The sequence below is a fragment of the Belonocnema kinseyi genome, chromosome 6, assembly GCF_010883055.1.
Source record: "Belonocnema kinseyi isolate 2016_QV_RU_SX_M_011 chromosome 6, B_treatae_v1, whole genome shotgun sequence".
NCBI lineage: Eukaryota > Metazoa > Arthropoda > Insecta > Hymenoptera > Cynipidae > Belonocnema > Belonocnema kinseyi.
Window position 1 is genome coordinate 52,667,579 of NC_046662.1, and position 15,597 is coordinate 52,683,175.

Below are 15,597 nucleotides of genomic sequence, written 5' to 3' on the forward strand. Positions count from 1 at the left end.
ACTTAGCTGACCCGAAGAATTACAGGCCAATAACTTGTCTGAACACGCTTTATAAGATATTCACAGCTATCCTAAATGATAGGATTGTTCGGGCAATTGAACATGTATGGCATGAAATGTATGAACAACGAGGCTCAAAGAAAGGCGTAGCCGGATGTCGGGAGAACCTGCTCATCGATAGATGTGTCTGCAAAGATGCAGAATTCTACCAGCGTGACCTATCGATGGCCTGGATTGATTATCGGAAAGCTTTCGATTCGACATCCCATAGACTTATCATCTGTCTTTTGGAAATCTTAAAGGTTCATTTGTAAATAGTTGGGTGCAAAGAGAGATTGATGCCGCTTTGGATAAGCAGATTTACTATCTCATCTGTAAAAAATCGTGTGACAGCCAACAAGGTCACTTTTCAGAGAGGTGTCTTTCAAGGCGACACCATGAGCCTACTCCTATTTTGCCTTACATTATTGCTACTATCTCTAGCACTTCGCCATTCCGACGGGTACGTGTGCGGCAAACCTGCAGATCGAAAGTACAAGTTCACTCATGTATTTTACATGGACGATCTTAAGATCTATGCTAAAAACAGAGAGCTACTGCATCTAGCTCTGGAGATTGTCGAACGATATACTAAGGAAATTGGAATGGAATTTGGGTTAGGCAAATGCGCCAAGGTTTATTTGAAGCGAGGAAAACTTAATGGAATTCCTGAAGATCCTGAGCTCGTTGATAGAAGCGCCATACGACACCTTTGCGCTGGAGAGACTTATGTATACCTGGGCGTGCCACAGAGCCGCATTCAGGATGTGACATCTATAAAGGATACTTTCTGAAGCAGATACAAACGTCTCACCCGACAGATTTGGTCTTCCGAACTGTCGGCGAGGAACAAAGTATCATAACATCATAACCAAGGAGAATGAATAGAAAGAGAGGTATCGAGACCTTATAAGGGAGTTGCAACGGTTGTACCCGGAATATTCTGTTAAATTGATCGTCCTCGTCATCGGCGCTCTTGGAGGTGCCAAGCTTTCACTTGCGAATTGCCTCAAAAGCATCCCTGCGTGTCAACAATATGCTAGAACACTTGCGCTCCTTGTTCTTTGGGTGCACGAGGCTTTTGCTGGATCGTCGTATTGATTGCTTCACAGACTGTAACAACCTATCTAATGGTCGTGAGACGTGGTTGTGGCTGAAATTTTACCGTTATTTCCCTGGAAGCGGGTGCAATTTTCCAGATTAGCACCCGCTCCCGGCGAAATCCTGCGGTTGTCCTTATGACAAATTTTTAATTATATATATACACATATTTCAGCCACAGCCACGTCTCACGACGGTGAGATAGGTAGTTACAGTCTGTAAGGAAATCAATACGACGATCCGGAGAAAGTTTCGTGCACTCTGAGGAAACGGAGCGATCAAGTACTACAGCCTTCTTCATTTTTCCCGCAAGTGTTTCAACATATTTTTGACACGCAGGGATGCTTTTCAGGCTAGTAACGAGTGAAAGCTTGGCATCTCTAAAAGCGCTGATGATAAGGAAGATTAGTACAAATAAGGAAGGTTGGTAAAAATAATTTCATTAAAATAATAATTCAGGAAAAAAATTTTTCATTGAAACAGTTGTATGCAAAAATTCTTTTCAACAATTACGAAAATCGTTACTTATTGCCTAACATACAGATTAAAGAACGCTCTTAATAAATAGTCGGATAACTTTAATAAAAAATGTTGCTTTTTTATTAAAAAAGTATCTTTGTTTTTGTTTGTAAAACATCGTTGCCACTAATAGAAATGATTTTTTGATCAACTTTGTTAGTTAACCATCATAAATAAGGGAATTCTAATAATTATTGAAAAAAAAAGTTTTCTCTAGAAAAAACGGCAGATTGTGATATAGTAATAACTTTTTATTAAACGCTACATATATTTTTATAATTACATTTCATTACACTAAATTCACACATTATTTTTCGAATAAGAGCTTTATTGATTAACCAATTCAGCATCTGCGAATGTTTTTAATAGATATGTACTAGTATTCTCTAGAATTTGGTTGTATTTTTTTAGCTTTATACACGACATATTCCAGAAAAACCATTCATAGTACAACGAACTTAAATATGACTATGGTCTAGTGTCTAGAGGCGAGCATGCCAATTAAAGAAAATATTTATTGGAGTCTTTTAATACCTTATACTAGACTGGTAGTTTATAATAACAATAGATTATAATTAGTTTGCAGGCAGATTAGAAGTCGTCATATGCGCATTATCCATTTATTTACTGGCCATTTTCTTTATCATTTCTCTTTAATCACTTCCTTTCTTTTCTTTACCTTCCTCTTTTTGTTTGTTTCCGTTTTCTTTCTTTTCCTGGTGACTGAAAATAAAGCGATATTTAAATTTAAACATTAGCATTTTAAATTGCGCGCTATGTGTGTGTGTGCCTTTTTCAATTTAAGGGCATGTGATACTTAAAAGATTATCGATTTTACCAGTTTTAGGTTCCCCGACTTTTTTCCTAGATTAATAAACATTTTGTCTTCAAAATATAGCGAATGATAGTGAACATGCTAACGGATATCCGTGCAAACTTTTTTGTGGGTTAGTTCCAAAAAATTTTGATTTTACTAAAAACGTGTGTGTACATTTCGTGGTTATGTGTGTTACAATTCTCCTGAGCGTTAGTTTCAAACAACACAATATTTCTGGCCGAAAAATTTACACTTACAAACAAACATATTAACTAATGTCCCAAAACTAACCTTGTTTTTAGGCAACCAAAAAAGTTTAATTCATGAATAATTTTTAAATTATCGGAATGACTTGACGGAAAAACGACGTAACCTCAAAATAATGCACATGCATAAAATTTGTATTTAGAACCATATAATTTTTTTTAATTTTCAATTTTTTGGAAAAAAGCTGGGGAAACTGTACCCGATTGAAGGCATGACGAAGTATCACATGTCCTTAAGGGGCAATAAGATTTTTTGTGTAAACAAATTTAGTATATAATTAGTAATGCAATCAAAAACGATTTCTTTTTTGTTCAAATATATATTTGTATTTAACGCATAATTATTTTCTTTATTTCCTAGAGTTTCGTAGTTCCGGACAGAAACCCCTATTCTTTTGTTCAGGTGCCCAACGTACCTTTTACCAAAAGGGTTAGTAGGTTTTGTAGAGAAGGATAGTAGGAGGGAGAATAGGAGGGCAACAAAAAGATGAGTGGAAAGGTCAGTAAAGCATGGTTGGGCTAAGCAGATGTGAGGACTTATATGAAGCAATATAGGGGTTGAGTAGTAAGAGAGGAGAATTTGAGCAATAAGGCCCTGTGATGACTGGGTCACGTGACTGGATCCTCATCTTACTGAAACTTTTTATATTTTCCAATTTATTTTCACACAAAGCGCCAGATCGAATTGAACATTTGTTATAATAATTGAAAAGCACTAAGAAAGATGGGTTTGGTTTTAAATTTGTTTAATATTAAAAAAAGTTTGTTTCTTATAATAATTTTTTTATACTTTTTTCACAAGTATACCCTTACAAGTATGGCTTAATAGGGTATTAGAGTGGGCAGTCATCAGTTCCTCCAAAGGTACCTGCATACAATTCCAGTATGTTGCAGTTTTTTTCTCAAATTTTCAATTTTTGGTATATTTTTAAGTTATAGTGGACAAACAATGAATTTAAGTTAACCAACATAAGTGTTAAAACAAGTTATTATTATTATTATTTATAATAATATTCTCTTAAAATATTTCTAGTAAGTTTCATTCTTTCTAGAAAATTTTATTTCTCGTCCATTTTTAAGATATAATAGATTAATAATTAATTTAAATTAACAAACTTAAGTGCTTAAACATGTTATTATTATTTATAACAAAATTCTTTTACAATAATTCTAATAAGGTGCAGTTTTTTTCTAAAATTTTTCACTTCTGGTCTACTTGGATTGATAGTGAATTATTGATTAGTAAACTTAACTAATTCAAGTATTTAAACAAATTTTTAGTATTTAAAATAATATTCTTTCACAAATACTCTAGTATGTCGCATATTTGTCTAAAATTTTCCATTATTGGTCCATTTTTAAGTTATAGTGGAATAATAATTAAATAAAGTTAACAAACTTAATTTTTTTAAGAAGTTATTATTATTATTATTATAACAATATTCTCTTATAATGATTCTCGTATGTTGCAATTTTTCTTAAACTTTCCACTTCCGGTCCACTTTAAATTATACTGTATAATTGATTAATCAAGTTAACAAACTTAAGTGTTTAAAGAAGTTATTATTATTCTCTTACAATCATTCTAGTAAGTTGCAGTTTTTTCCAAAAATTTTATTTTTGATCGACTTTTGAAGTATAGTGGGCTAATACTTAAAAGATTACTGCCTGATTAGTGCATTTATTTATTTAATTTGTTTATAATATAAAGAATTATAATCTTAAGAGAACATTGTTTCAATATAATATTGATTTCATTCAAATTTCTTGCAACATAACTTGAAAAAACGTATAATTATGAAAAATTGTTCAAAAATGTTTTTCAACAAGAGCTCGGCGAGGCGCTGCACTAGAACATAAGTTATGGATAGGCAGGCAGGAGAAAGTAGAAGGGCATTAAATAGAATTTAGTGGTTGGGAGGCATGAGATGGCTGGGCAAGTGGTGGTTGGGCGCAGGAAAAGTTAGGTAATATGAAGAGGGTAGGGGTAATGAAGTAGGGCAGGCTGGGGTCGAGTTGCGGGTTGATCAGGAATATTCAACGGGTGACCTCTTCCCCCCTCCATGCTACTGACTTCTCCGCTTCTCGTCGTTTGAGAGTGGAAGGCCCGGGGGGGGGGGGATTTTTGCTAGTTGACTTCACTGGTTTTAGTTCGTTCGTCAAGTTTCAATCAAGTTTTTATCAGTATGTTTCTGAATGAATATTCAAATATCCAAATATCCAAATATAATATTTGGTTAAATAATATTTCATCATTATTATGTATAAACTCCCGCTGAGAAACAAATTAGATTAGTTTATTTATATTTTAATATTATATCGTTGACAATACATATTTCCAATCAATTTTTAAACACACCTGCATAATGAAATTTTGTTTTGTACATTTTGCTGGCATTCCTAAGCCTAAGTAAAGTGTAAAGGAAAATTCATGGGAAATGTGAGTCGACCGTTCGACTGGAAACGCTGAAAAGCGGAGAAGTTAGTAGTATGGAGGGGGATAACACCACCCGCTGATTCTTCCTGATCGATCTCTAACTCGACCCTAACCAGTAGGGCATTGGTATAAGTCTTGGAATGGGAAGGACAGTAGGACTGTGATGGCTAAAAGAGTGGTGGCTACATGAGAGTTAAGATAAAAAAATATGAAATGAAAGTGAGCTGTTTAAGGATATGCAAAGGAGTAAAGGGGGGGCGTATGCAAAGAAATATTTTCTTATGGGATTATGAAAGACTTATTAGCAGTATGAAGCAAGAGTCATCAGGTGATGGCATTAGTGAAGTGTAGAGGAAGTAGTAGAGGAATGTCCAAATTAGGGGTGGGCTAGAAGTGTGAAGAAGGGGAACGCCTTATCTGAACAAGTACAGTCAAACCTGTATTCCTTGTTCCCCCATTTCATGTTTCCGCGAATTGACGCTGCGCGGTGGGGAAATGAGCGTAGCCGTGGGAGGATGTTTGGTGCTCTTTCAAGCGTCACAAATAGGAAGAAAAAAACAAGAAAGAGAAAAAAACAGGAGAGAAACCAAAGAGTTTCGAGACTCTGGATTTAATGTTACGCTCAGTTCAACAATGTACATTAAATCCAGGTTTGAATGTAGTTCGATATTTGTGTATAAAACATTAATCCAACTTACTCCTCCATATAAGTCTTCAGTTTAGCATCTATATCAGCTTCTGACTTGCAGAATAATGAAGCCTTTAAGATTTCTCTTACGGAAGTTTTTAATTTATCACCTCCCAGTTGATTTTTTGCATAAGCATTTGAATAAGCTGTAAGTTTATCCGCTGTATTTGCCATACTCTTATCGTCTTGTGCACAACTGTTGAATTCTTTTTCCGATACACCAAAATATTTTACAGCATCTATTACGTTATCTGCGCTACCACCTCCCTGTCCTTTATCTTTGCTTTCTGAGAATGCTGAAAATGAAAAAAAGTTAAATTAGTGATTTAATAAAAAATGAAAAATTTTTTTCATTTTAAAAATTATTTTCGTTGAAGGAAAAGAAACCGATTTTTTAACAATATAGTTAAATTTTCAAAAAAGAAATGTATCTCCAACCTAAAAGAGAGTTCGCAACTAAAAATTAAATAATAAAATTTTTTGTTGAAAAAATGAATTTCCAACAAAAAAAGATTCCTTAAAAAATAAAGTAGTTTAATTTCCAACCTAGAAGATTCATTTAATGGCAAGAAGACAAATTTTTTACAAGATATATGTATTTTTAGCAAAATAGATTAATTTTCGAACAAATAGTTGACTTTCTAACTAAAAAATTTAAATTTTCAATTAAAACTAGAATAGTCTATCAACCAAAAAAATAATGTTTTCATCAGTTAAAAAAATAATTTTCAAACAAAAGAAATCGAATGGAACATTTAAATTTTTAGATAAAAAAATTAACTTTTAACTAATTAAGAAGGCATTCCCAATAAACTGGTTCAATATTCACCTAAATATAGGAATGTTTAACTAAGTATAATAATTTTTTGCCAAAAAAGGCAAATTCTCAATTAAATAAGATACACTTTTAAACTAAGGATGGAACAGCTAGGTTTAATTTGTACAATTTGTGAATGACCCCGAAAAAATAAATTGTTCAAACTAATTTAATTTCTGTACTGATACGCACCGACAAAAATTGCCACCAAAGTAAGGATAACGAGCTTCATCCTGGAGTTAATTTTGTAATGTTCAGTGACTGATTTTGGGCCACTTATATACTGAGATTTTTGACACAGTTACCTTGTTTCCATTTACAGTGTTTTATCACTAAACGGGAACACGCGTATGAACCGCATTCTTTCTTATCAAGGTTCTATTTACTAGACCTTAAACTCAGTCTGAATAAGTCGTTTTCAAGTCGATTTTAAGATTTCACGGATTTCTCAATTAGGTGGGTTTCAGAAGTTTTTAAATATTTTCAGAACAAAAATTTAATTATTTTGCAGCAAATTTGTTCCTTTTCCTTCAAAGTGCGACATTAGTTGAAAATTCATTTTGGATTAAAATTTTTTTTTGTTTATCAGAAAAACATGGTTTTTCAAATTTTCACAAAATTTTTAAATCATGCAAAAAATTATGATAAATATTATAATTATCATTTACTATAATATTATTTTATTTTATTATTATATTAAGCATTGTAATAATTACAATTGTAGAATAATATTAATGAAAACAGATAACCAAAAGACAAAAGTAGGTCACTTAAAACAGTCTCACCTTTGTTTTCTAAAAATACAATGTTGTTTTCAAAAAATTTGGGATTATTTATGCAAATGTGTTATCGTCGAAACTGTATATTACCTTGCATCAAGAAAATCTGGAACGAACGGTTTCCGTATAGAACATTTTTGATATTGGAATAAAAAAAATCTTCAATATAAAATAATACATGAAATAGTTTGAAATATTTTTAAATGTTTTTATAAAGTTGAAGAAATTGATGCAGACTCCTGTTAAAAAAAAACAAGAATCCAGCGACCAAATTTGGGCCACAACGAACACACAAAAACAAAAAATCTGATTGTAATCTGTAAAACCAAAAAACCAAAAATTTAAATCGTTTGGACAAAAATAAAAAAGAGGAAAGAAAAATGAGAAGGCAGCCAACCACATCCCCTTCCTTCTTTTTTTCTTTCTTTCGTCTTTTTTGTTTTTATTGTCATCAAATTGCAATTGAATAGTATTCCAAATAAGAATAAAAAAATTAATAAGATTGCATTACCAACATTTTGGTACTCGTATCAATTTGATTATTGGACGTTAAATAGGATTTTTAATTTGGATTTTAATTTAATTTAAATTTCTTAAATTTTAATGAAAGGAATTAAAAAAATACAATCCACATCTAAATATTTAAATTGCAACCCATATAAGGGAATTCCAATAATAGTTTTAGAGAATAGTAATATTTTTTCACGGGCACATGGCAGATTAAAATATCGATTCAGAGAAATTGTTATTAAAAATGGTAACAAACGTGATTTACATTTAGGTAATTTAATACGCCTAAACTGAACCCTTTTCGTTGAAGATTCAGAATTTTAGAAGAAAATTAGTTTCTTTGTTTGAATTATCAAATATTTTGAGTAAGGTCCGCGTTTTTTGCAGAAAATTAATTTTGTCCACTGAAATCTCATCTTCTTGGTTAAAAATCAAGCTATTTGGTTGAAGATTCAACTATTTATTTTTAACAATTTTTTTTAGAAAATTCATCTTTTTTACTGAAAACTTAACTGCAGCGTTAAAAATATACTTTTTCAGTAAGTTTTAAGTTTGCTTTCTTTTTGTTGTGAAAAAAAAGTTTTTTTTAACTAAAAACTAAAAACCTAATTTCTCTGAAAATATGGTGTTGTTTACTAAAGTGTGGCGCTTTATCACGAAATTTTTTCAACCGCGAATCTCAATTATCTTGTATCGAGAGAATACGTAACAAAAGTTTTCCAGATTGAATTTTTTTAATGGCTGAAAAATGAAAAATAAAATAATACAGCAAATTATCGTATTAAATGAATGTAATAGTTTAATTTATTATTATTTTTTCATAATTTAAACTTTTTTTAAGCTGCGATTCGAGAATTTTATAATTTGCTGTCGACATATGTTTTTCTGGAATTTTAACTTCGTGAATTTTATATTTTATATGCTTTAGTTATCGGAAAATATTTTGATTTAATCAATTAGTGAGTATTCAAATAATTTTATAGAAGATCGAATTTAAGAAAAACTTAAACTAATTTTCTTTAAAATTATTATTTACATAAAATTTATTAATGTTTAAAAAAGGCTGAATTGTTTTATAAACGTAGAAATATATTTGTTTAATTATTTATATTTAAATTTTAAAGGAAATTGAAAAAGAAATATATTTAACATACAAAAATTATTCTTTAAACAAAAAAACTCTTCTTTCAGCCAAAGACTTTTAATTTAATATAATTGCTTAGAATTTTAAAAATCATGTTACCTTCTGTTCAATTATTTTTAATTCACCTTGAGTTCTTTTCAATTTATCATTAATTTGCAATAATATTATGAATTTTTCCCAATCCTTTTTTCTGAATTCACTAAAAATATAATTAATTTAATTAATTTTGATAAGATTGTTTTATAAAATTTAGAGCTTTTTTACCAACAAATTGAGAATACCTTTTAAAGCAAAATAATATCTTAGCCTTTAATGCTTATATGCAAAAATTAAAAGCATATGAACTGTGTAATGTAATGTAATGTAATAATAATTATTATATTATCATGTAAATAATATATACGATTCCAGAGAATACGGAAAAAATTCTTTCCACATTGAATTTTTGTTTAATGGCTAATTAATGAAATATAAAATAATAAAGAAAATAAAAACTTATGTATTAAATGAATGCAATTGTTTAATTGATTATTTTAGGTTTTGTGATTTAACTATATTTCTAATTGTGCAGATTCGGAAATTTTATTATTTGCTCTTGACAATTTCATGTCCGGAATTTTCACTTCGTAAATTTTATATTTCATATGTTCTCTTTTTTGGGACTTTTGTTGATTTATATAATTATAATTATATAATAATTATTAATTCAATAGGACAAATAACAAATTTTAAAAATTAATTTTAAAACTTTCAAATTCCAGAAAAATATAATATGTATAATAGAACATTTCTGAAATTATTAAATATTCGACATTTTCAAATTCGCAACTCTAGAAAATTGTTAAATCTCAACCATATAATTGATTCAATTAATTTTGATAATATTTTTCAATTGTTTTCAATTTAGACCAATAATTGTAATGAAATTGCAAATTTCTGTATTCTAAGCTCGGTAATATTTTCAAATTTTTTGCTTTTTCCATAACATTTAGGGCTTATCTATCAATAAATAAGAAATATCTTTTAGAAGCAAAAAGATATATTATCCTTTAATTGATATCAAAAAAAATTAAAAGCACATGAACTGTATGCCATTAGGTCGCATGACGCTCATAAACATGAAGTTTGAAAACATGGCAAAAATTCTAAACTTTGTTTGAAACTGTTGACATTTTTCTTAAACATTTTTTAAAAATCCTTCCATAAGAAAAAAATTGCCTTACAATCTTTTAGATATTTTTTTCAAACTTGTTATTACTATTATTTTCATAAATTAAAATTTTGAGAAAAATTGTTTCGTATTTTGTAAGGAATCTTACAAAAATATAATTCTGTTTAATCCGATCAACATTTTTGAAAAGCTTCTGTATTTTTTTAGAATCTTTTAAAATCCATGTATAGCTTTCAATTTTTGCGAAATATTTTTAAAATTTCAATCATTATTGAAACTTTATTGAAACTTTTTTTTTAATGTCGCGAAGTTTTCTAAAAGAGTTTTTAAAATATTTCAACACTAAATATTTACTAAAAACCTCCTCGATTATTTTCTAAAAATTTATTCATCATTTCAGTACAAAATTATTCTATTTGTCTCAAAAATTAACTAGGGTGAGTGATTCAGTGGCTGAACAGTCACCAGTGAATGAACACTAATGCGAAAAAAATATAAAAATAACCTTTCAAAGATGAAGTCTTTATGATTTTTTATATATTTGAAATCTTGAAGCAATTTCGAAGAGTTTAATATACAATTCATTGCAGTACATTTTTGTGAATAATTAAAAAAATTTCTTGAATGTGAAGCCTCATCGATTATGGTGAGAGATGGTGAAAAAGTCGTCGACCACTATAAGGTACGTGTCCTAGCATCTTTTTGTTTACACTGCTTTTACAAATAATTCTTTACATTTTCTGCATCAAAGTTGTACTTTTATAGTTGTGAGATGTTATTATTCAATTTCCCACAAGGTTTGTCCACAAAAAGTACGTTTTTTTTATTAATAAATGAGTATTCGCGTACTGGACCTTTAAATTGCCCGTGTTCCAGTGAACGAACGCTATGTTCATTCATTAGAGCAAAACTGTCACCCCGCAGGTCCAGTGAATGAACATGAGTTTAAATGTATATTTTCGTGGTTAGAAAATCAAAAATGTACGCACGAACTGAATTAAAGGTAAGGCAACCTTGTGGTTAGAAATTTAATGCTTTTATTCATTTTAGTAATTTACCTTACTATTTTATTGTAATATTCACTCAAAAATATAATGTTCCAAAAGGTACACTGCACAGCTATTTACAAAAAAACTGTGCCATCGATAAGAAAAATGGGACCTCAGGCGGTATTGGAACCTAGTGAAGAGTTACGCATCAAAAAGTGGATACTCGACAGAGCTCAGTTAGGTTTTCCAATTCATACTGAAGAATTACAAAATGCAGTATAAAAAGTTGTACGAGAAACTGGGCGAGCTAACCCATTTGTAAATAATAGGCCTGGTAGAAAGTAGTTGCAGTTATTCCTCAAAAGACATCCAGAAATAGTATTAAAACATACTGAAGTGCTTTCAAAAGCAAGAGCTGCAGTAACTGAGGAAAAAATTCGTGAATGGTTCTTAGAAGCAAAAGATTATCTAACAGAAGAAGAAGCTTTAGACATTCTTAAAGATCCAAGCAGAATGTACAATTTAGATGAAACCGGTGTGCAAACTTGTCCAAAAACTGGTAAAGTACTGTGCTTGAAAGGGGAAAAAAAAATTATTCAATTGCTTCAGGGCAAGAAAAGCAAAGCATAACAGTGTTGTGCTGTTATGCTGCTAGCGGGACGGTAGTAGACCCTATGGTTGTATATCCAAACCAAAGGATTGCTCAGGATGTAATGCAGGGTGTACCTGAAAACTTCGCTGTTGGCAGAAGTCCAAGCAGTTGGATGATTAGTGCTACATTCTATGAATATATTGCTGATGTGTTTTATCAAAGGTTGGTTCGAAAACAAGAGGAGTTTCCAGTTTTACTTGTATTTGATGGACATAAATCTCATATTAATTTGGAACTTCATGAGTTTTGTGTTGAAAAAAGAATCCTTCTGATATGTCTACCACCGAATGCCACCCATATATTGCAACCTTGTAATGTGGGAATTTTCAGGCCTTTGAATGTTGAATGGAGAAAAGTGGTTCGCAATCACCAAGCAAGAAGTATTCAATCCATCACAAAAGTTAATTTTGCTCCTCTTTTTCATGAAGCTTTTAATAAAGCCTCGAAAGTTGAAACAATACAAAATGCGTTTGCTACGTGTGGCTTATTTCCTTTCAACCCGGATTAAGTAAATTATTCCAAATGCATTTCGAGGAGACTCAAACAGCTCAATGGTGAATCAAAACAATCAAATAACATTATGGAACAAGATACTGGTGAAACTTGTAGCGATCAAACATTAGTTGATATTGAAAGCCAAATCCCAAATGAAATTTTAGAAACTTTTCTTCAGACGTACTATGCAAAATCAGAACCAGCATCAGAACTAATTTTATTTTCAATCTGCAAGAATATGAAAGATAAGTCATCAAGTCCTCAAGAAGTTCAGATTGGGGAAGTGTCTGCGGAGGTCTTTGGTGACATTGATATAATGAGTTGTCCAGTTGTACAGTTCTTGAGTCCTGATGTAATGCAGGTTGATCATGTGTCTACAATGGAAATGGAGAAACATAAAGAAAACATCGTATAATCTTATTCTGTCGAAGAGGATACTCCAGCGCTTGACGATGTTCTTATTCGAGGTGGAGTAAAAGATTCGAAAAAAGAAGACTGTAACGAATCAGAATATAAAGTTTCTGATAATATTAACGACTTTTATATGTAATAATTAAAAAGCAAACTGTGATTGATGTAAAGTTTCTTGTTTGTAGAACTGCTAATTCTAGAGAACTCTTTAGAGGACACTGGTAAGACATTATCAGTTACGCTCGATGATGGTGGAACATTATCAAATTCATCGGATTTTAATCTGCTACACATACGATCAAGTACCACTGATGAAGAATTAAGTAAGTGATTACATGCAACATAAATTTTATAGTGTCCGTACAATATTGTATGTAATTTTTAAGATTTGTCAGTATCGAAAAAAAATTAATTTTTTAACTTCTTTTGAAATATTAATTTTTATTGGTACACACAATTCTGAGATAGGAATAGCATCATATATTCATATGAAATTCTCTCTATTTTTTTATTTCAGATATTCCTGTCATAGATTTAAGTTCTTTTCCCACTACCCCTGCAAATACTGAAAATGATCAGTTTATCAATCAGTTCGAATGAGGAAATGAAACTTCCAATGGGTTTGCTGCAAATGTTCTTACTAATCAGAACTTAAACATTATGGAAAGTACGCATACAAGATATTATGTCATGAAATCTATACTTGAATAATAAAATATTTATGCATACTGTTCCATGTAAAAATGTATGAATTTCAGGTAATACATCCTCTCAATCAGAGAATTTAGGTACTCGAATTAAAAAAGTGACTGCACAAAAAGAGAATAATGACTCTGTCTGGCCTAATCATTTATACTTTCCAGAGATACACAAGAATCCAAGTAACAAAAAACGAAAATCAAGTGAAATTATTTATGCTATTACTTCAAAAAAATGGAAAAAGGTCGAAGATGAAAAAAGAAAAGCCGCTGAAGAGCTTACGTTGAAAAAAAGAATCCAAAGAATCCAAAAGAAAAGCTTAAAGTCAAAGCAATTATGAAAAAAAGTAGCACCCAGGGTGAAAAAAACTGATTTAAACACTTATAAATCACAGTGACTGATCATATAAAATTATTTTTTACATGAGAAATTTTAAAACAATGTTGAATAAAAAGAGATATTTCGGGTTTCACTAGTGTAAATAAATATAAATAAATATTAATAAATGTAGATATCCGTTCAAAAATTTTCTTTAATTTATAAAACGTTGTTTAACTATAAAAAACATTAGTTCATGCTAGTTACTACTGCGTACGAGGATATATCTTTATAAATCTTTAAATAATTTCCATTTTTACAACAATGTGATTTATAATTGTAGTTGCTAATTTAATCTAAAGCAACATAGTAAGGTGTTGTATTACAAATTTTATGGGTCGTAAAAATCGCAGTTTTCTATTGTATTCACTAGATAAGAGTTATCTATTTTTAAACGAAAAGTTGTATTTTTTGTAAGGTTAAAAGAACTGATAGAAATGTTTTAAAAATATATATTGCAATAAAAAGTTACGAAAAGTTAACCTAGTTTTGTGTTCAACTTTTGTATTCCCTTCTTTCTTTATATCTAAATGTCTTGTGGTTTTTATTGAAATAATATATTTAATGAATTTCGCAACGCTTTCTAATATTTTACATTATTTAATTGCTCATTTTGTAATGTAACTGTGTAATTTTCTACCTAAATCCTAATTCTAATTTGTAGTGATTATAGTGTTCATTCACTGGTGTTTTCGTTAATTTTTCACTATTTAATTATTTTTTATAAAGCTTTTTGGCAAAAACAAAATCACTCGGTCACTCACCCTATTTTGTTTATTTTTGGTCTTGAAAATGATACTCATTAACTGAAAATTGAATTATTACACATTTCGTTAAACATTTATCACGTTTGGTACCTAATTAAACTTTTTGTGGTAGAAAATTAATTTTCTTTGTTGAACATTTACTTTTTTTAAATAGAATTGATCTATTGAAATTTAAAAAATTTTTAACTTAAAAAATCATATTTCTTGCAGAAATTTCAATTATTATGTTAAAAATGTACTTTTTTGATTGACGATTCATCATTTTAGTGAACAAATTATTGAAAATCTATCATTTTAGTAGAAAAATCATCTTTCTGGGTGAAAATTCTATCCAAATCTTTTGTTAAAAAAACAAATTTTGTTTGTTTGTGAAAATTCGACTTTTTCTTAGAAAATGAATTTGCGCAGTTAAAAATTCACATTATTTATGATAAATTTGACTATTTCGTTGAACACTCAATTTTTCTGAGTTTTATCATTTTACACAAACTTTATCTTGGTTGAAAATTAAACTATTTTATAATTTTTGTTATTTTGGTTGCAAATAAAATCAGCTGAAATCATAAAATTCAGGTTGTTCTGAAAGCAGACATTTTTTCTATCATTTCTATCATTCTTTTTGATAAAAAATTTATATTTAAGAATTGCAAATGCAAATTGTTTGTAAAAATTCATCTTTCAGCTTAGAAAATTAACATTTTGGAATTTTTCATCAAAAATGTTAAATTCGAAAAGTTAAAAATACAAATTAATATTCATCAATTTTGTTGAAATTTATGTCTTTGATTGCATTTTTTTATAAAAAATTAATTTTTAACTGAACGTTTGACCACTCACTTTTGAATGCGAATTGAAACCTTTTAATTAAAAATTAAACTGTACGGTTAAAAAATATTATACTTTTCTAAAAATGTGTCT

General features: G+C 29.7%; 2 protein-coding genes across 2 annotated transcripts; one reads left to right on the forward strand and one right to left on the reverse strand.

The window, feature by feature from the left end:
• Positions 1–2,220: 2,220 nt before the first annotated feature.
• LOC117175225 lies at positions 2,221–6,964 on the reverse strand. Its single transcript, XM_033364889.1, has 3 exons — positions 6,877–6,964; positions 5,878–6,163; positions 2,221–2,382 (listed from the first exon to the last, which is right to left on the reverse strand). Exons 1-3 carry the CDS (start codon positions 6,914–6,916, stop codon positions 2,313–2,315), a joined length of 396 nt encoding a protein of 131 aa, XP_033220780.1. The 5' UTR covers positions 6,917–6,964; the 3' UTR covers positions 2,221–2,312.
• A 3,977-nt stretch (positions 6,965–10,941) lies between these two features.
• Positions 10,942–12,437, forward strand: LOC117175391. The gene is made up of 3 exons (XM_033365100.1): positions 10,942–10,970; positions 11,643–11,836; positions 11,887–12,437. Exons 1-3 carry the CDS (start codon positions 10,942–10,944, stop codon positions 12,435–12,437), a joined length of 774 nt encoding a protein of 257 aa, XP_033220991.1.
• The last annotated feature ends 3,160 nt before the right edge of the window (positions 12,438–15,597 follow it).